The 21,381-nt window shown below is 42.5% G+C and overlaps 1 protein-coding gene across 1 annotated transcript in view; it reads left to right on the plus strand.

The window, feature by feature from the left end:
• LOC126092034 (equilibrative nucleoside transporter 3) overlaps window positions 1-21,381 on the plus strand; it is a 71,177-nt gene that overhangs the window by 27,029 nt on the left and 22,767 nt on the right. The window contains exons 6-9 of the mRNA XM_049907433.1: window positions 6,885-6,935; window positions 7,130-7,362; window positions 10,852-10,977; window positions 16,214-16,328. Coding sequence (XP_049763390.1) covers window positions 6,885-6,935; window positions 7,130-7,362; window positions 10,852-10,977; window positions 16,214-16,328 — 525 coding nt within the window. The remainder of the gene's footprint in view (window positions 1-6,884; window positions 6,936-7,129; window positions 7,363-10,851; window positions 10,978-16,213; window positions 16,329-21,381) is intronic.

The following is a 21,381-nucleotide window of genomic DNA, read 5'->3' on the forward strand; positions in this document are numbered from 1 at the left end:
ACCACTTCCCGTGTGTTATCCATCTCCTGCAGCATACTCCCTCTCCGTGCTCCTCTAGTTGGACCATCTCCAAGGCAGACTGGGGGCTCTTCTCTTCCAGGGCGACCTTTCAGGATCAAACCTTCACAAGCTGTGATCATCAGGTCGCACACCTCACCGAAGTCATTCTCGCTGCTGCTGAATATTCCATACCTCACCCTACTTCTTCTCCACGTCGCGTACCGGTCCCCTGGTGGTCCGCAGCATGTACAGATGCTTTACGTGCTCATCGACGTGCTTTACGCACCTTTAAACGCCACCCTACAGTGGCGAATTGTATTAATTATAAACGATTACGTGCTCAGTGTCGTCGTATTATTAACGAAAGCAAGAAAGCCAGCTGGGCTGCTTTCACAAGCACCTTCAACAGTTTTACTCCTTCTTCTGTTGTCTGGGGTAGCCTGCGCCGGCTATCTGGCACTAAGGTCCACTCCCCAGTTTCTGGCTTGAAGGTCGCGAATGAAGTCCTTGTGGCCCCTGAGGCTGTCTCCAATGCCTTCGGCCGCTTTTTCGCAGAGGTTTCGAGCTCCGCTCATTACCACCCTGCCTTCCTCCCCCGCAAACAGGCAGAGGAGACTAGGCCACCTAACTTCCGCTCCTCGAATTGTGAAAGTTATAATGCCCCATTCACCATGCGGGAACTCGAAAACGCACTTGGCCGATCACGGTCCTCCGCTCCAGGGCCTGATTCTATTCATATTCAGATGCTGAAGAACCTTTCTCCTGCGGGTAAAGGTTTTCTTCTTCGTACATACAATCGCATCTGGATTGAGGGACATGTTCCCGCATGCTGGCGCGAGTCTATTGTTGTCCCGATTCCTAAGCCGGGGAAGGACAAGCACTTGCCTTCCAGTTATCGACCTATCTCGCTTACCAGCTGTGTCTGTAAAGTGATGGAGCAAATGGTTAACTCTCGATTGGTTTGGCTGCTCGAGTCTCGACGCCTACTTACCAATGTACAATGTGGATTTCGTAGGCGCCGCTCTGCTGTTGACCATCTGGTTACCTTGTCGACCTTCATTATGAATAACTTCTTGCGGAAGCGCCCGACCGCGGCTGTGTTCTTTGATTTGGAGAAGGCTTACGACACCTGTTGGAGGGCGGGCATTCTCCGCACCATGCATACATGGGGCCTTCGCGGTCGCCTCCCTCTTTTTATTCGTTCCTTTTTAATGGATCGACAGTTCAGGGTACGTGTGGGTTCTGTCCTGTCCGACACCTTTCGCCAGGAGAATGGGGTGCCACAGGGCTCAGTTTTGAGCGTCGCTCTCTTCGCCATCGCGATCAATCCAATAATGGATTGCCTCCCAGCTGATGTATCAGGCTCCCTTTTCGTGGACGATTTTACCATCTATTGCAGCGCGCAGTGTACACGTGTCCTGGAGCGCTGTCTTCAGCGTTCTCTTGACCGTCTTTCCTCCTGGAGTGTCGCCAATGGCTTCCGTTTTTCTGCCGAGAAGACGGTCTGTATTAACTTCTGGCGCTACAAAGAGTTTCTCCCACCGTCCTTACGACTCGGTCCCGTTGCTCTCCCAATCGTGGAGACAACCAAATTTTTAGGCCTTACCTTTGACAGGAAACTTAGCTGGTCTCCACATGTGTCATATTTGGCCGCCCGTTGTACCCGTTCTTTAAATGTCCTCCGTGTTCTCAGTGGTATGTCGTGGGGAGCAGATCGAACCGTCCTACTTCGTCTATATCGGTCGATCGTCCGCTCCAAGCTGGATTATGGGAGCTTCGTATACTCCTCTGCACGGCCATCCATCTTACGCCGCCTCAACTCCATACAACATCGGGGTTTACGACTTGCGATCGGAGCATTTTATACCAGTCCCGTAGAGCGTCTTCATGCTGACGCTGGCGAATTGCCACTCACCTACCGGCGCGATATACTGCTTTGTCGGTATGCCTGTCGGCTACTGTCAATGCCCGACCATCCGTCTTATCGTTCCTTTTTTGACGACTCTCTTGACCGTCAATACGGGTTGTATGTCTCTGCCCTGCTACCCCCTGGAGTTCGCTTTCGTCGTCTCCTTCAACACCTTAATTTTTCACTCCCTGCAACCTTTCGAGTGGGCGAGAGTCGCACGCCACCTTGGCTCTAGGCTCAGGTCCGCGTTCGCCTTGACCTCAGCTCGCTCCCAAAAGAGGTCACCCCCGGTTCGGTCTACCACTCCCGTTTTTTGGAACTTCGTTCGAAGTTCATCAACATGACTTTCATCTATACAGATGGCTCTAAGACCAGTGACGGGGTCGGGTGTTCCTTTATTGTTGGGGCACAAAGTTTCAAATACCGGCTCCATGGCCATTGTTCGGTCTTCACAGCTGAGCTCTTTGCCCTCTACCAGGCTGTTCTTTACATCTGCCGCCACCGACGTTCTGCTTATGTCATCTGCTCCGATTCCCTGAGCGCCATCCAGAGCCTCAGTGATCCGTACCCGGTTCACCCTTTCGTACACCGGATCCAACGCTCTCTTCAGCAGCTGGTGGACGTCGGTTCTCCGGTTAGCTTTATGTGGGTTCCTGGCCATGTCGGTATCCCTGGGAACGAAGCTGCAGATGCCGCGGCCAAGGCTGCGGTCCTCCAGCTTCGGACAGCTTCTTGTTGTGTCCCTTCGTCCGATTTTAGCAGAGTCATTTGTCGGCGCATTGTGTCGCTGTGGCATGCCGATTGGGCTGCACTTACCGACAACAAGCTTCGGGCCTTAAAACCTCTTCCCGTGGCTTGGACGTCCTCCTCACGCCCTTCTCGGCGGGAGGAGGTCGTTTTAGCCCGGTTAAGAATTGGACACTGCCGGTTCAGTCATCGCCATCTGCTGACGGCTGCGCCGGCGCCGTTCTGCCCATGTGGGCACTTGCTGACGGTTAGACACATTTTAATGTCCTGTCCAGATCTTAACACACTGCGCCTCGATCTTAACCTGCCTAATACCATCGATGCCATTTTAGCAGACGACCCACGAGCAGCTGCTCGTGTTCTTTGTTTTATCAATTTGACAAACCTCGCTAAGGACATTTGATGATGTTGTTTTTTAATCCTATGCCTGTCAGTCTGTCTTTTATCGTGTTTTCCCTTTTAGTTGTTGTTGTCAACTTGTGCCTCGCGGTGCATTCTTAGAGTAGTCAGGGCGCTAATGACCATTGAAGTTGTGCGCCCTAAAACCACAAAAAAAAAAAAAACAGTGACATGTTCCCATACACCACAGAGTCATCAGCAAACAGCCATAAATTGCTTGCTCACCCTGTCTGTCAGAGTATTATATAAGGTGTCTTTCCTAACAGCTGTCAGGTGCGTTTTCTTTGGTGTTTCAGCAGATATTTGCAATTTAATTTTTGCAACGTGTAGCTGGAGTCAGCCCGTATAAATACTGCTGATCTTGTCTCTTCATGTGCTGCCAAGCATCGGTGGAAAGTGTCTGTTTTTCTTGTTATAAACAAAATGATTTGTAAAGTGTTATTTTACAAGGCCACTGAACAGAATGGTCCAAAATTAGTCTAGTGTCTTATTCATTTTATCGATATGTTTTAACAGGAATACTAAAGCGTGAAGAATAATCAGCACTCCAGCAGTGACTGAGCAGCATTTCTGCATGACTGTACCAGTCAGTATGTGTCAGGGTAGTGGTTTGGCTGCTGGAGTACTGGCCATTCTCTCTGTCTTGCTGTTCCAGTTAGTACATATTTACAAAACAAAGAATGCTGTAGACCAATTTGTGACTGCTGTCTCAAGTAGGCAAGTTAAATTACAATTTAAAAATAATTTTGTTTATAATGGAGAAACAAACCAATGCTTCCCTTTGGCTCTGGGCATTGAGTGAAAGATGTGATGAGCAATATTTGTTTGGACTGACTTCAGCTACATGTTGCAAAAACTAATTTTCAAATATTTGCTGCAACACAAGAGAAAATGTGCATAATGACCCATAGGAGAGGCACCCTGTGTGTGTGTGTGTGTGTGTGTGTGTGTGTGTGTGTGTGTGTGTGTGTGAGTGAGAGAGAGAGAGAGAGAGAGAGAGAGAGAGAGAGAGAGATATCACACTTCCCTGTGGCATTCCTGGCAATACCTTTGTCTCTGATGAACACTCGCCATTGAGGACATACAGGGTTCTACTGCTTAAGGTATCCTTGAGCCACTCACATATCTGTGGACCTAATCCATATGCTTGGACCTTCAACAGCCTGCAGTGGGGCACTGTGTCAAACATTTTCTGGAAATCTAGGAATATGGAATCTGCCTGTTGCCCTTCATCCCTGGTTCAAAGCATTTTGTGTGAGTAAAGGGCAAGCTGAGTTTCGCACGAGCTATGCTTCCTAGACCCATAGTGATTCGTGGAAAGCTTTTCTGTCTCAAGGAAATTTATTACATTCACACTCAGAATGTGTTAAAGAATCCTGCAGCAAACTGATTTTAGGGATATTGGTCCATAATTATGTGGATCCGTTTTATTTTACCTTTTGTATATTCAGGAGTCACCTGGTTTTTTTCACTTGCTTGTGACTGATATGATAAGACCATCCAACTTGGTGTTGCTGATGGCTCAGATGATGGTCTTTCTTTCCAGATAATGAAGTTACATTAGACAAACAAGAAGTTAAATTACCTGATTGCTACAATCTCCATATGTTAATAGAATGACGGGGAGATAAAACAGGAGAAAACCTTATCAATAACACGATTCTCATAGTACAGTGTTATATGAATATATTCGAAACAAGCAGAATAACTGAAACATGGAATACAGAGAAGACTGTGAAGTCTTCTAGAAATGCATTGTGCATTTTAAATTTTCTGTTCCTCTTTTTCAAAGGGGCTGCACCATCTGCAGAATGAGTCAACTGTTTTTGAACAACTGAGTGAATCAATTGTTTTCATTTGGTTCCCAATACTACTCTTCCACACATGAACATATGAGGAGAAAAGAAAAATCACCTCTGAAAATAGGTCTTCAGCAAGACAGGCTGACACTGCATGACCAACTGGCTGTGTTTTAATACTAAAGCAGTATCCAGCAATTAGGTGGATTACATTGTCAACTGCTACCACATCACGGTTTACAATGAAAATTATTGTTTGGGATTGCATTAGATAAGATTTCTGGGCCTTGTGGGAGATATCCTGTAATTTCTGTAATAAAAATGGGCATCTTAAGGCCAGATCAGGAAGTATTGTCCAGACAGTAGTAGATGATGTTGCCGCCACTAACCAGAATCCATATCTTTCTAATACAGAAGTATCTCTGGAGGAGTAATTGAAACATGAGCTCAACCATTGACATAGAAATGCCTCTTCACCATGTGGGAGAGACACTGAGTATAACCTGTGGCATATGAAGCAATGGAATATAGTATTTATTACCTCTTCTTACAGCATCTTGCATGGAACTAATTTATGGAAAGAATCTGATCTAGTTCTTAGGTTCCAGGCAGCTTCTTAATTACCTTCAGTATGGATTCAGGAGATAATAGTTCATTGATAACCTGATTTTGCTTGCAACATTTTCATCTAATCATACACCATCCAATTGGTGCCTGTGTGTTCAGAAAGTCTGTGGTACTGTATGGATATGTAATAACTTTCATTGAGTTTTTCAGTGACATATCTCTATGTTTATTTGAGCTTTACTTTTCCAATACCATTTTAAATACCTACACATTAATATCCTGTCAGTTCAGGTTTGTGTATGGTCATATGTCTGCTTGTGTCTGTGTATATGCGGATGGATATGTGTGTGTGTGCGAGTGTATACCTGTCCTTTTTTCCCCCTAAGGTAAGTCTTTCCGCTCCCGGGATTGGAATGACTCCTTACCCTCTCCCTTAAAACCCAAATCCTTTTGTCTTTCCCTCTCCTTCCTTCTTTCCTGACGAGGCAACCGTTGGTTGCGAAAGCTAGAATTTTGTGTGTATGTTTGTGTTCGTTTGTGTGTCTGTCGACCTGCCAGCACTTTCATTTGGTAAGTCACATCATCTTTGTTTTTAGGTATATATGTGTAGTATGTGTGATGCGTAACAAAAAATGACATTAGCCTAATTCTTCAGCAACACATGCTTTATTAAGCACAGATTATTTACAAACAAATCACAGAAAGTATTGGTACTGACTCTTCTGAAAATACATGAAAAAAAGTCTTCTGGAGCTGGCTACCTCTTGGCAAATACAGAACTGTGGAAGTTTGTTAAATGACTCACTTTTTAGTGCAGAAAGACTGTGTAGTTTTGACAGGGAAACACTTATATAAATCACGGTCTCAGTGGGCCCATATGCTGTTGGTTGAATGATGAACAAAGACAGCACCGGATTAGTTGGAAAGGCAAGTCTATGTACTAGTAAAACATTATGCTAGGTAGCAGCTAAGTCTGAACCACAGTCCAGGAGAAAACCCTGTAACAGACGGTTGCCATTAATAGATATTCTGGAGAGCTGACTGTAAACATTGGCTGATTGCGACAAATGAGGCCATGACGGTCCACAGAGCTCTTAAATCTTCCCTGGGTGTTTAGTCACGTGAACTGGTGCTGGCAGATGTAACCTTTCTCACTACACCTAGCAACCTTACCAGACATATGCATAATTACAGTAAATGGTGCATTTAAGTGTCCAGTAGAATAACAATTAGTGAATTAGTTTAATTACTCAAGTTTTCATGTGGTTAATACATTGTTACCATGGACAGCTGATTGATATGCCTTTATTTGTATCTCAAAAAACTTTGAAATTACTTGGGGAGAATTATGGTTGAAAATATTTTGTTTGTTTCATGCAAGGAGGCAATATCCAGTAAATTTATTTTGAAAAAAAAAACAAGTGTTTTTTATCCTTCTTCATGTTTTCGTTTCTCTGTTTCAGGGCAGGAGATCTTTTTTATAGTCACGCTGGCAACAGTTGTGGTTCTTAATAGTGAGTAATGTTCTATTGAATGTTTTGTACTATGGGTTAGCTGTTGTATAAAATAACAGTAATTAACCATTATTTATTGCTTTTCTTTATCTGCCTCAGTATTCAGTGTGTGAAAAGGAAGTGCAGTAAAACTGTGATATCCACTCTGAGAGCTCCATTTGTCTCAGACTCATCTCAATCTTTCTGTTCTCTAGTTGCATCTGCTGTACTCCAAGGTGGCCTCTTTGGTATAGTTGCAAAGTTTCCATCGCGGTATATCACTGCTGTTGTCAGTGGTCAAGCTCTTGGAGGAATATTTGCTGCTCTTGCAGAAATTGTGTCCCTATGCATTGGAGCCACACCAGTCAACAGTGCATTTGTTTACTTTATGATTGCTGATGGAACACTGATTCTATCATTGATTGCATATCTGGTGCTTTCACGTTCGGTATGTCAATACAGGAATTAGTAACATTTGTGTAGCATTTCTATAGATGTGTTTTGTTTAATTTTATTTTTAACCCCAACTGTATTATTAAACTTCCAGTTTATTTTATTTCCAAGGATTTCCATTAAAATATGTAATTAGACAATTTTTTAAGATTTTTATTGACTTTCAGTTAAAAGCACAAAGACAAACAGTAATTCAAGAACTTCAGTCACATTGTAACTCTTACAACTGTCTCATCTGAAAGCATCATAAGATGACATATAAATTTTGATACCCTGAAATGGGCTAAAGTGCACTTACAGCCTCAGCAGCTCTTGTATTGTGTGCTGATGTTGACAGTTTGTTGACATTGGTAGTACACAATCGGGTGACGATACAGAGTAGCCAGCGAGATTCACTGAATCTAATGATTCCTTTCAACATAAGATATGAATTGATCACATTTGTTTCTGGTGTTGAGAGTGCCAGAACAAATGGTTATTATGAATTTTAAGATTGCCTGCCAATTTTTGTATTCCTTTGGTGACTAGAAAGGACCAAATGTGCTGACATGCTGACCTGTAGTGAAGCCTGAGGCCTATGGTATGATGGAATGTGATAATTTGCTTGTGAGTTGGCAAAGCCAACAAGTTGGAATGCGAAAATACAATTACTGTAATTGGTAGACTGATGTGTAGCTTACCCCTAGATATACATTCACCACTGCAATAACTTACTTGTATGTCTTATTTCTGATTTTTGCTGAAAATTTTAAAACGTGATTAAATTCTAACTTAATAGAATAAAATATCAGCTAACCTTATTTATGAATCATAGGAAATTATGAATGAGAATCTCATTTGGTTCCTGTATGGACTCATGATTCACCATGGTGACTTTCCATGTCTCATCACAGAAACTTATTTCCAGCAGTAGCATGCAACGGAAAAGCTGCCAATGCACTAAGTGCACTTACATCTTTTATATGTAACTTTCTTTAAGGAGTATCTTAAAAGATATGAAAGGCAAGATGATAGTGGCACTATTGAAATGTTTATTTCAGAAACTGATTGTTATAACTACTGACAAGATAATGTTTTGTGTTATTTAAGTTACATTTTCTTCTTATTCTTGTTATTCTTCCTCTTCTGCCTGTGCTGCAGAGTTTTGGTACATCGATGCTACTACATAGAAATGATTATGGCAATGTTGATAACAAACAAATAAGGCAGACAAATAAGGCAAATAAGGCCTTAGCACAGTTTCAGTGTCAGTGACCAAATGCGATGGGAGTGAAACAAGTGCGTGCCTGAAGCTGTCAATATTTGTTACAGTGCATCACTGTATACATAATGATTCTGTGAGTGTAGAGAATAACAAACATTGGTGCGTGCAAACACGTGCGCGTGCACACACACACACACACACACACACACACACACACACACACACACCAAACAAGAGAAATCTTAAAAATTATGATAGCAAGAGCCTTTGGTATAATTTCTGAAAACTTTTTAAAAAATTGCTGAGAGAAATTAATGATATGAATATATAATAGAGGGAAACATTCGAGTCCTGTAACTCGGAAGGTGTACACGATCAAAGGCAGAACCACGTGTGTGTGAAAGCACCCACGTGATTTATCAACTGACCTGCCTACACTGTGAAGCTTTCTATGTGGGAATGACCAGCATCAAATTGTCCATTTGCATGAATGGACACGGGCAGCCAGTGTTTGTTGGTAATGAGGATCACCCTGTGGCTAAACATGCCTTGGTGCACGGCCAGCACATCTTGGCACAGTGTTACAACATCCGGGTTATCTGGATACTTCCCACTAACACCAACCTATCAGAACTCCGGAGATGGCAACTTGCCCTTCAATATATCCTCTCTAAAAAAGAAACATCAGGCTACAAGCTCCACTAATTTCAAGTTGCCGCCACTCATACCTCACCTGTCATTCAACAACATCTTTGCCTCTGTACGTCCACCTCGACTGACATCTCTGCCCAAACTCTTTGCCTTTACATATGTCTGCTTTATATATATATATATATAATAGAAGGAAACACTCCACGAAGGAAAAATATACTTAAAAACAAAGATGATGTGACTTACCAAATGAAAGTGCTGGCAGGTCGACAGACACACAAACGAACACAAACATACACACAAAATTCAAGCTTTCGCAACAAACCGTCGCCTCATCAGGAAAGAGGGAAGGAGAGCCAGCACTTTCATTTGGTAAGTCACATCATCTTTGTTTTTTATATATATATATATATATATATATATATATATATATATATATATAATAGAGGGAAACATTCCACGTGGTAAAAATATATCTAAAAAGAAAGATGATGAAACTTACCAAACAAAAGCGCTGGCAGGTCGATAGCAGCCTGCCAGCGCTTTTGTTTGGTAAGTTTCATCATCTTTCTTTTTAGATATATATATAGCCTGCCGAGGCAACCGTTGGTTGCGAAAGCTAGAATTTTGTGTGTATGTTTGTGTGTCTATCGACCTCCCAGCGCTTTTGTTTGGTAAGTCTCGTCATCATATATATATATATATATATATATAATAGAAAGAAACATTCCACGTAGGAAAAATATACCTAAAACAAAGATGATGTGACTTACCAAATGAAAGTGCTGGCAGGTCAACAGACACACAAACATACACACAAAATTCAAGCTTTCGCAACAAACTGTTGCCTCATCAGGAAAGAGGGAAGGAGAGGGAAAGACGAAAGGATGTGGGTTTTAAGGGAGAGGGTAAGGAGTCATTCCAGTCCCGGGAGCGGAAAGACTTACCTTAGGGGGGAAAAGGGACGGGTATACACTCGCGCGCGCACATACACACACATCCATCCACACATATACAGATGTGTGTATGTGTATGTGTGGAAGGATATGTATATGTGTGGATATGTATATGTATATGTGTGGATGGATATGTGTGTGTGTGCGCGCGAGTGTATACCCGTTCCTTTTTCCCCCTAAGGTAAGTCTTTCCGCTCCCGGGACTGGAATGACTCCTTACCCTCTCCCTTAAAACCCACATCCTTTCGTCTTTCCCTCTCCTTCCCTCTTTCCTGATGAGGCAACAGTTTGTTGCGAAAGCTTGAATTTTGTGTGTATGTTTGTGTTCGTTTGTGTGTCTGTCGACCTATTGCTGAGAAAGATATAGGAATCTTCATTCATGACATCAGTTGGTGAAAGTGCCTCAAACATGGATATTCCTTCTTTCCTTCATTGATAGTAAAGAATAAAATGGGGACTTGGTGACTTTCCTAATCAATTCTTACTTCTTGCGATTTGGAGCACACAGAAACACAGTAATGCTCGAGTTTCTATGACTGTTTACTTCTACCTCTCTTTTGCGATTTGATACATATAAATTTTTATAGACAAACATTTTGCCATGTCCAGTATTTTTCAATATTGATACTGAATTTCAAATTCCCAATATGATGTGCCTGATTGTTCTTTACAGGTATTCTTCCAGTATTTTACAAAAGAAAAAGAAGCAGTGAGTACACTACAATATGAACCTGCTACAATTGAAGCAATTGACAGGCAGCCTGTAAGAGAAATTTCTTATAAAACAATTCTCAGTAAGGTATGTACATAGTAGTTACACAAATGTCATTCTCGAACGTAGATTGTATAGCCTCCTAATATAGTGAAGCAAAATGAATGTTCCCTTTAAAAGCATAAAATACCTCACATGAACAACTGAGTCTGTATCATGTCTGTCAGAAGTGTCTGTTCTAATTTTCTCATGTTGTCTCACATAGCTCTTATAAACTGGAAAAAAGATTTCCCCCCAATAGTTCATTGATTCATTCATCATAATCCATAAGTCCCGTCAAAGTGTAGAAACTACATACATGTTAAACAAGTCAACGTATAAATTAACAGATGAGAAAGGGACTATTTAAAAAAAAATGTAAATACGAGGGCGGTTCAGAAAGTAACCCCCGATCGGTCACAGTGCGGGTTGTGGGGGGAGTAGCGACGCCATCTGTGCGTTCACGCACTCAACAGGTCAGTCGGCATCAAGCCGTGGTCGAGTGAACGTCGTACCTGCGCTAGTTTAGTTTTTGTGGCAGTTTGAAATGTGTGCTGCAATAGAAAACCCCGCCAAATGTGAAGTGCGTGCTGTCATAAGGTTTTTTACAGCCAAAGGAAATTCTGCAGCAGCTATTCATCGTGAGCTTTGTGCCGTGTACGGACCAAGAGTTATGAGTGAAGGAGTTGTCCGCGAATGGGTACGTTTATTTAAAAGTGGACGAGAAAACGTTCATGATGAAGAGAGGAGTGGTAGACCATCATTGGTGACTGACGAACTCGTTCAGACAGCTGATGCAAAAGTTCGTGAAAATCGACGTTTCTCAATGTCGGAGTTGTCTACTGGTTTTCCACAGATTTCTAAGACTCTCTTGTACGAGATAGTGACAGCAAGATTGGGTTACCGTAAGTTCTGTGCACAATGGGTGCCCAAAATTCTTACCGACCACCACAAAACTCAAAGAATGGCCTCTGCATTAGACTTTCTGTCACGTTATGAGGACGAAGGAGAACCATTGTCAAACAGAATCGTGACCGGTGACGAAACCTGGATTAAGTACGTGAACCCTGAGACAAAAGAACAATCAAAGATGTGGGCACATTCAAATTCGCCTACCAAACCAAGAAAAGCCTCGCAAGATTTTTCTGCCAGAAAACTGATGGCAATGGTGTTTTGGGATGCCAAAGGGGTGTTGTTGGTTGAATTCATGGAACGTGGTACGACCATTAATCAAGACGTGTACTGTGAAACAATAAAAAAGTTACGACGGGCTATACAGAACAAACGCCGTGGTATGCTGACTTCCGGTATCGTTTTTTTGCTTGATAACGCCCGTCCTCACTCTGCTCGCAGAACAACGGCTCTTCTTGAGTCCTTCAAGTGGGACGTTATCAACCATCCACCTTACAGCCCAGACCTGGCGCCAAGTGATTATCACCTCTTCATGCATTTGAAGAAATGGCTCGGGTCACAGCGGTTTGATGACGACGAAGAGCTCAAAGATGCGGTCACAGGCTGGCTCCAGGCACAAGCGGGTGATTTTTATGCAGAAGGAATTTCAAAGCTTGTGAAGAGATACGATAAGTGCCTCAATCGCTATGGAGACTATGTAGAAAAATAGTGCAAAGATGTAGTTGTAAGATGTATATATTAAAATATTTTTATTTAACTTGGTGTATTTTTTTAAATCAACCGGAGGTTACTTTCTGAACGGCCCTCGTACATATAAATTGATTGGAGCTGAAAGGCATTTGTCAATTCGCACAAACTTTCCGGAGACGGAAAAAAATTTAGAGATGCTACAAAACCAAATAAATATAGGTTATTAATGCTGTTATTTTTAAAAACATTTTGAGGAATATAAATTTTCTTAATGAAAATAAAATTTGAACATATAATCCACCTTTATTTTTGTTTTTCAAAAATGGGCTTCATGGTTTTCAGCTCTGTATTGATTAATGAATTTAATAAGGTATATAGATCACATGTATTTATGAAATACATATTAATGAACAAGAGTAATTTTAGCTTGTAAATAAATACACACACACACACACACACACACACACACACACACACACACACACACACACACCTCTTGTTAGGCATGGCTTTATACAGATTCACTTAGACTACTCATTGTTGGCCATTTCATAATGTTCTCATAAAATTCCGTAACATCGTGAGGAACATACTTCACTATCTTTTCAATGTCCTGTCGCTTTTCAAAGTTTATGGGAACTTTGTTCTTTTATATGTTTTTGGGTGGCATGGTAAGATTTTGCAGTGACCTTGGCCTTCTAAGAAAAAAAACGCGATATATAGGCGAGTTGATGTAATCGGACACTTCAACCTCTCCAATCTTGTTCTTGCAATAGCCTACTTGAAGTTTAAGGGGGAAAATATATATTTCTTATCTTTTTGGAGTCCTTAACAATCCATGGGCTATAAACTGTCAAAATTTTTATTATCTTTTTGAATACCCCAAAACTTTTATCACATGGTAGGAATGAATGACCATGTTCAAGAAACATTTGGGTAATTGACTCAAATTTAAAAGCTACAGTCAGTCCCAGACCATTCTCACGATTGTGTGACTTCGGTTTCATCCAGTACATTCATGTGGAACAACCTGATGGTATCTGGAATGTAGCTTTTAATATAGTGGTATAGAAAAGTGCACACCTCACTCGAACATTTTCTTTCATCACCCTCATTGTAAGCATATATCATGATGCCATCATCTTTTAAATTATGAATACTGAACACATTAATCATAGTTGCCACATATAAAATACTTTTTGCACAGGTATTTCTGGTAAGAGCAAATTCTGCATATAGTCAAAGGCAACAGAATCCATTTCTTCATTTTGAAGACAGTGAGCTCGACCTCCTTCAGGGACTCGCAAAACTTACTCCAAATCTGTCTTGGCTGCAAGTTTGGAGCTTCACAGAGATGACAACTTTTTAATTTCATTTTAAGCTCCTCCTAAAGAGAACAAACAACCGTTTGTGGTCTGTTGAATGTATAACCATATTTTTTCCCACAATACTACCTTTAGAAATCATGTTTTCCCTGAATACTGCCTGTAGAAATTGTATTTCACAGCAGCATATGGATAAGCATTACAATGCATTTTATACATAGTTTTCACACCCAGCTGAGAATCGAAGTACTTAATTTCCTTTCCAGGATACCATGGACTTCAGAAGAAAAGATAGTACATGTTCGTGTATTGTTTTCAGGATGATTTCAGCAATTTTATTTCTTTTTATATTATTCTTGCATTTGTCTTGGAATAGTTCCCATTTATTAACATATGCAGTATTGTAAACACCCACTTCATTCCAATGGAGTGGAAATTGCCATATTATTTTTGACAAACCTGCCCTCTATGGATCCACACGTTACGAAATAACAAAAAGTGGAACAACGCGTATTTAGTTGTCACCATCTAATTTGCAAGGTCTGTGTCTCTTGACATCACGCACTTGAATAAGGCCCATTAGGTACAGTTCTTGAGCATGTTTGTTTGGAAGGCACTGAAATTTTGCAAGGACATAAATGTTGACCACGTCATTGATTCTCTAGAAACAGCCTTTCCAGCATTGGCAATCAAAATGATTGTTTAAAACTTGGGCATATTTAATCAAGTGATCTGTTGTAGACTTGGGAAAGAATACAGGATTCATTAGCATATATAACCCTGTATCAGAAAATGATATAGTGAAAATAAAGCTTATTATTGTCAGTATTGTCATAGTAAAAGTTTGTACTGACCTATTTTTGTTACCGTGGATGTGTTTTGCACTTCAGTTAATGTAATGTACACCATTAGTAATGGTTTGCTTTATTAAATTTTTCATATGAGCAGAATTATTTCTGTTTCTTTTGGGTGAAATAGTGAAATTCTGACTTCCACACAACTAACAAGCAACAACTGAATGAACCACGCAGAAAGAATTGTGCGGGAATCAACACCTACCAGTGTTGTAGTATACACAATGACATGAAGCTGAAAGATAAAAAGTCCATAGTTTAATACTTTTCTGATTCATGCTCATTAGGTGCAACACCAATTCAACATAAAAGTGGAAGGGTGACTTAATGATTTTCAGTGCCATTTGATGAGGGTTGTCTAAGTAGTTCATGATCTTGAAGAAAAGAGAGAGAGAGAGAGAGAGAGAGAGAGAGAGAGAGAGAGAGAGAGAGATGTTGCACATTTGAACTTAATGCCTTTCAGCTCTGATTAATTCACATACACAGTTTCTAACTGTAATTACTTGACTAATTGTGTTAAACCTTTAATGTTATACCTCGTAACAAGTAGATTATGACAACATTTTAAATTTTGAAATTTAGACCGTAATAAACGAAGTACTGAAAATCAAATTCTGCTTGTTACCCTGAATTAAATTAAAAAGAAAGAAAAACCAGTTCATATAAAAGGATATGATGTAATACATAATTCAACAGTTCATTCACAACTTTACGATGTTAGTACTAGTATGTGCATAATGATGCATCTTTTTCATTAATTTTAGCAGTTGGTTAGTAGATACAAACTGATTTTTTTACATTGTGAACTGTGTGTGTGCATTTAACAGGATAATGTTTCACATACAATCTTTCCTAACAACATTAATAGCTGTGTGTTGAGTGTATGACACAAGGTTGATTCATAAGTACCACCAGCATTTCAGAAGACCACAGCATGAAAACTGTAAAACATAAAAAATAGCTTGACACACATTAGTAGGTAGAACATCTATTCATGTTTTTAACTCACATTAACAATATGGGCACCGTTTGTGACATGCTAAATGTCAGTACATGTGTGCCGTTCATTGAAGCTGGCGACAGAAATTGCCTCGGAAGGTGCGACAACAGTCGACTTTGGAAATCTGTTCTTTGTGTTTCTGTCTGCAGACACAAGCTAGTTAGATACAACAATCTAGAGTGGATGATTTACCTAAAAATTCTCATACACCTGCTGTGTAGTGCAAAATACTCCACTGCATTCATCATGATTGAAACTTAGAGAGATGCTCTAGCTACTGATGTGTGTCATTTTTTTGTATGTCTTGTAGTTTCCATACAGTATACCTTGGCGGTATTTATGAATATCTGTGTCTTGTATTAACTGAGATTTCTAGAAAACGAGGGACATGAGTACCTTATCTTTGTCAGACAATAGTTTACTGTATTAATGTGCATGTCATTGTAGCTCAGTTATATGTGCTGTAATAACCAAATGCTAACTTTTGTGTACCCTTTCTGTAGATGTGGGTGTACGGATTCTCAGTGTGGATGACTTTTTTCGTGACCCTTTCTTTATACCCTTCTGTGACTGTCCTTATAAATTCAACAAAGAAAGGGAATGGTTCTGCTTGGAATGGTAAGTGCTGCAGATTTGCTTTTGCTGCATACTTCATTAACAGGAAAAAGGTGTTTTGGTCTGAAAAACACTAAACAAATTCTTTATTTAATTGGATAGATAAAAAATCTACTCACCATTGGCAGCAGAACACACACATAAAAGATTGTTGTAATCGGCAAGCTTTCGGAGCCAGTGGCTCCTCCTTCAGGCAGAAGGAATGAAGCAGAAGGAAGAAGGGTGAAGGAAAAGGTCTGGTGAGGTCTAGGAAAACGGGTAGATTTGGGGTGTCAGGGGAGACCTACTGTACAGAATGAGAAGGAAAAACCTGAGAGCTTAAAGGTGGAAGACAGGGTAATATGCAGACAGAGATTACTGCTTAGACATCATGCATGAATTAAAAAGAGTTAAAAGCTAAGTGCATTGTACATAACAGAGGTGGGAAGGTGGTGGTGAAAAATAGATGGGAAAGACAATGAAAGATGTAGAAAACTAAAATGGAGTGAAGCAAAGAGTAGTTACAGAGAAGAAAAGCTGAGACAGAAGAAATTAATGTAAATTAAGGCCAGGTGGGTGGCGAGAACCAAGGACATGTTGTAGGGCTAGTTCCCGCCTGTGGAGTTCTAACAAACTGGAGTCTGGAGGTAGAACCTAGATGGCGCATGTGGTGAAACAGGTGCCAAGGTCATAAATGTCATGTTGTAGAGCGTGCTGTACAACAAGATATTGTGAGTTGCCAGTATACAACCTCTGCCTATGCCCATTCACCCAAATTAATAATCTGGTGGTAGTCATGCCCATATAGAAGGCCGAACAGTGTTTACACAAGAGCTGTTATATGACGTGCTGCTTCTCAGGTGGCTCTCTCTTTGATAATATATGTTTTGCCAGTTACAAGGCTATTACATGTGTTGGTAGGAGTGTGCATAGGGCAAGTCTTGCAGCGGGGACGGTCACACCCAATGATAAATCTTTCCTTCTCATCCCATACGGTAAGTCTCCCCTGACCCGTGGTTCTGGGTGACTTTCCTGAAATCTACCCCTTTTCCTAGACGTCTCCAGTCCTTTTTCCTTCACCATTCTTTCTTCCCCATCAACCCTTCTGCTTGAAGGAGGAGTCACTGGCTCCAAAAGCTTGCCAATTACAACCGTCCTTTATATGTGTGTTCTTCCACCGCTTGGTGAGTATATTTTTTTATCTATGCAATTAAATAATTTTGTCAATAATCGGTTGTTTTTGTTGTTATAAAGAAATTCTTTGTACCTCATAAAGTTGGAACTAACTTTGTGTTCCCATGTTTGTATGTAAAAATGTACAATCTGGTAATCATGTTGTATGTGTTGGGTAACAATGAAAAGTTTTCCATAGAAGCATATTGAGTTAATATTTAGAATTTTTTAAACTGGTGCTGGTATGTTAAGTATCGTAACTGCCAGTCATCAAAAAATTTATAGTTAGATACCTCAGTTAGCTCTAGTACTTTATATATCAGCCTAGATAATAAATGTCCTTTCAACAATCACCATTTTTATTTATTGTGTATACAAATTTTGGCATCTTTGCCTATCACCTAATGACTACCATTCTTATTTTTCCTATTAAAGATTGTCTCTGAGGTCAGGGATTGGTCTTCAGTCTGAAGACTGACTTAATGCAGATAATAAAAAAAAACTGTACAATTTCCCCACCCGATCTACTCACCAAATCTCCAGCATTCTTCTGTAGCACCACATTTCAAAAGTTTCTATTCTGTTCATGTCTGAACTTTATTGTACACATTTCAATTTCATGCAAAGTAGGCAAACACCTTCAGCAAAGACTTCATAACATACATACTGTCAGTCACATTGTGACCACCTGTCAAAAGGCTGATAGTGGACCACTACAAGACTTGCAGCAAGTGTGTCCGTGAGGTTCCAAAAGAAACAAAGATACCAGCAGGTGTGTGGAACGATGCCCATTCTAGTGTCATCGTAAGCTGTGCTAGGTTCCTCTGTTGAGGATTGGTGCTAACAGCCCGATTGATGAGGTCCCATAGATTCTCGATTGGGTATAAGTCCAGCGAGTTTGGAGGTCAGGGAGCTCGTTAAATTCATCCTGATGCTCTTCGAACCGTGCACATATGCTGCAAGCTGTGTGGCCCCCCCCTGCGGGTCCGGGGATTAGAATAGGCCCGAGGTATTCCTGCCTGTCGTAAGAGGTGACTAAAAGGAGTCCATCCCCCTCACGGGGGTAGTTTGCGCCTGCGTCTGGAGACGGACGGTTCCACGACCTATAATTGTGGTCTTTTTGGTTTTTCACTTCTCGTTTCTTCCTTCCTTTTGTTGGTTCCTTTCCTTGCTCTTCTCCACCTCACTGTCTTCCTTACTCTTTCCCTTGACTTCTCCTTGCCTTCTCATTGCCTTTTTCTCCTTGCCTTCTCATTGCCTTCTCATTGCCATTTTCTCCTTGCCTTCTCATTGCCTTTTTCTCCTTGCCTTCTCATTGCCTTCTTCTCCTTGCCTTCTCATTGCCTTCTTCTCCTTGCCTTCTCATTGCCTTCTTCTCCTTGCCTTCTCATTGCCTTCTTCTCCTTGCCTTCTCATTGCCTTCTTCTCCTTGCCTTCTCTGGTCTCCGCCTCGGCGTTTGAGACAGTCTGTCCTCTTTCTCCCTCTCTCTTCTTTTTCCTCTTCTTCCTTCCTCCCTGTGCGTGCCTGAAGGCCGACCCACGCGTTCGCACGCGTAGCCGGTGACGGGGTAACGCGTAATTCCCCGCCCTGGGTAGACATGTAAGGCACGCGCGTACCGCCTGGTACAGGCCAGGCCCGGGGAGGGGTGATTGCCTGAGCTGATACCTTCTGACCATGCCCATTGGTCCCTCCGTCTGTTTCTCGGGAGGTGTGACCTGAGGTGTAAACATTCACCTAAGGCGGGAGTGCCCTCTGAGAGGGTCCCCACAAGGAAGGAGCGCGCCATCGGAGACGCTGGCAATCATGGGGGATTCCTCCGCAATGGATTCTACTCCATCTCTCTCGACTTCTGTCCAAAAACGGAAACGTGACCAGCCACCAGTGACAAAAGTACTACCGCCTGCCCCACAGTTCCTCGTCGTTTCTCGATCTGAGGACGGAAAGGATTTTTCCTCTGTAAACCCTTTCGTTATTCAGAAGGGCGTGGATGCCATAGCCGGATCTGTCAAATCTTGTACCGGGTTGCGTAACGGTACCTTATTACTAGAAACTGAGAGTGCCTTTCAGGCACAAAAACTGCTTCGGGCCACACTCCTGTACACGTTACCTGTCCGGGTGGAGGCCCACCGAACTTTGAATTCGTCTCGTGGTGTAGTCTATACTAGCTCCCTCGACGGATTGATTGACGAGGAGATTCAATCTTTCCTCGCTGAGCAGGGCGTGACGGCTGTCCATAGGGTCATGAAAAAGGTCAACAGTGACCTTGTACTGACCCGGACACTTTTCTTGACCTTCGATAGTGTTAAGCTGCTATCGCGCATCAAGGCGGGCTACGAGGTTATTTCTGTTCGCCCCTATGTCCCGACACCTACGCGCTGCTACCAGTGTCAGCGTTTCAATCACACTCAACAGTCTTGTTCCAATGCAGCTAAATGTGTCACTTGTGGCAGGGATGCCCATGAGGGTGACTGTCCACCTCCGTCTCCTCGTTGTGTGAACTGTCAGGGTGACCATGCCGCATCCTCCCGCGACTGTCCTGTCTATAAGGAAGAAAGCTGTATCCAAGAAATTCGGGTCAAAGAGAAAGTGTCCACCTCGGCTGCTCGCAAGCTATTGGCTAGTAGGAAGCCCGCACTGCTCCCAGCGGGGAAATACAGTACTGTCCTCGCCTCTCCTCGGACTACCAGGGAGGTAGCAACCCAGACATGCGATCTGACCTTCAGCACCACGGTCGTCCGTTCGGCCAGTGCTAAGATCGTGCGGTCGACGTCTCCTCTTCCTCCCATCACCCCACAGACACCAGCCCCTTCCTCAGCTTCTGCTAAGACGAAGACCCCGAAGTCAGATGCACGGGCCTTCAAGAAGGAACCATCCCGTGCAGACTTCCTACGTACCTCGACCTCCCAGCCTTCGACCGGTACTTCCACCAAACGTCCTTCCAAAAAGGCTCATAGGAAGCACAGTTCTCCTTCTCCGCCACAGCGCATTTCTTCTCCTGCGCCACCCAGCGGTTGCCGCCCCAGGCCGTCATTTGTTTCGCCTGGCCGCACCGCTGGTAGCCGTACATCTGGCCGTTCACCGGCGGAGGAAGCTCCCCCTCCCGGCCATCCTCCCGAGATGGCCGATGAACCTATAGACCCAATGGACGATGACTGTCCGCCTACTGATAGCGGCGGCAGTGCTCGCTCGAAGCCAGGCCCTCAGCGGCCTTCGAGGTGACCCCTTCTTTCATCTTCCTTTTCTTACGATGGCACTTATTCACTGGAATATTCGCAGCATTCGCTCCAACCGAGAGGACTTGAAGTTGCTGCTCCGCTTGCACCGTCCACTCGTCGTAGCCCTCCAGGAAACGAAGCTACGCCCATGCGATCAAATTGCCTTGGCACACTACACGTCTGTGCGTTTTGACCTACCCCCTGTGGTAGGTATCCCAGCTCATGGAGGGCTTATGTTGCTGGTCCGGGATGATATTTACTACGATCCCATCACGTTGCACACCGGCCTGCAGGCAGTTGCCATCCGCATTACTCTCCCCACTTTTACGTTTTCCTTTTGTACCGTTTACACTCCATCGTCATCTGCCGTTACCAGGGCAGACATGATGCAACTTATTGCTCAGTTACCTGCACCATTTTTGTTAACTGGAGACTTCAATGCCCACCATCCCCTTTGGGGCTCTCCAGCATCCTGCCCGAGGGGCTCCTTGTTAGCAGACCTTTTCAACCAGCTCAATCTTGTGTGCCTCAATACTGGCGCCCCTACTTTTCTTTCGGACACATCGCACACCTATTCCCATTTAGACCTCTCTATATGTACTCCCCAACTTGCACGCCGGTTTGAGTGGTATGCACTTTCTGATACATATTCGAGCGACCACTTCCCGTGTGTTATCCATCTCCTGCA

The sequence above is a fragment of the Schistocerca cancellata genome, chromosome 7 (genome assembly GCF_023864275.1).
Source record: "Schistocerca cancellata isolate TAMUIC-IGC-003103 chromosome 7, iqSchCanc2.1, whole genome shotgun sequence".
NCBI lineage: Eukaryota > Metazoa > Arthropoda > Insecta > Orthoptera > Acrididae > Schistocerca > Schistocerca cancellata.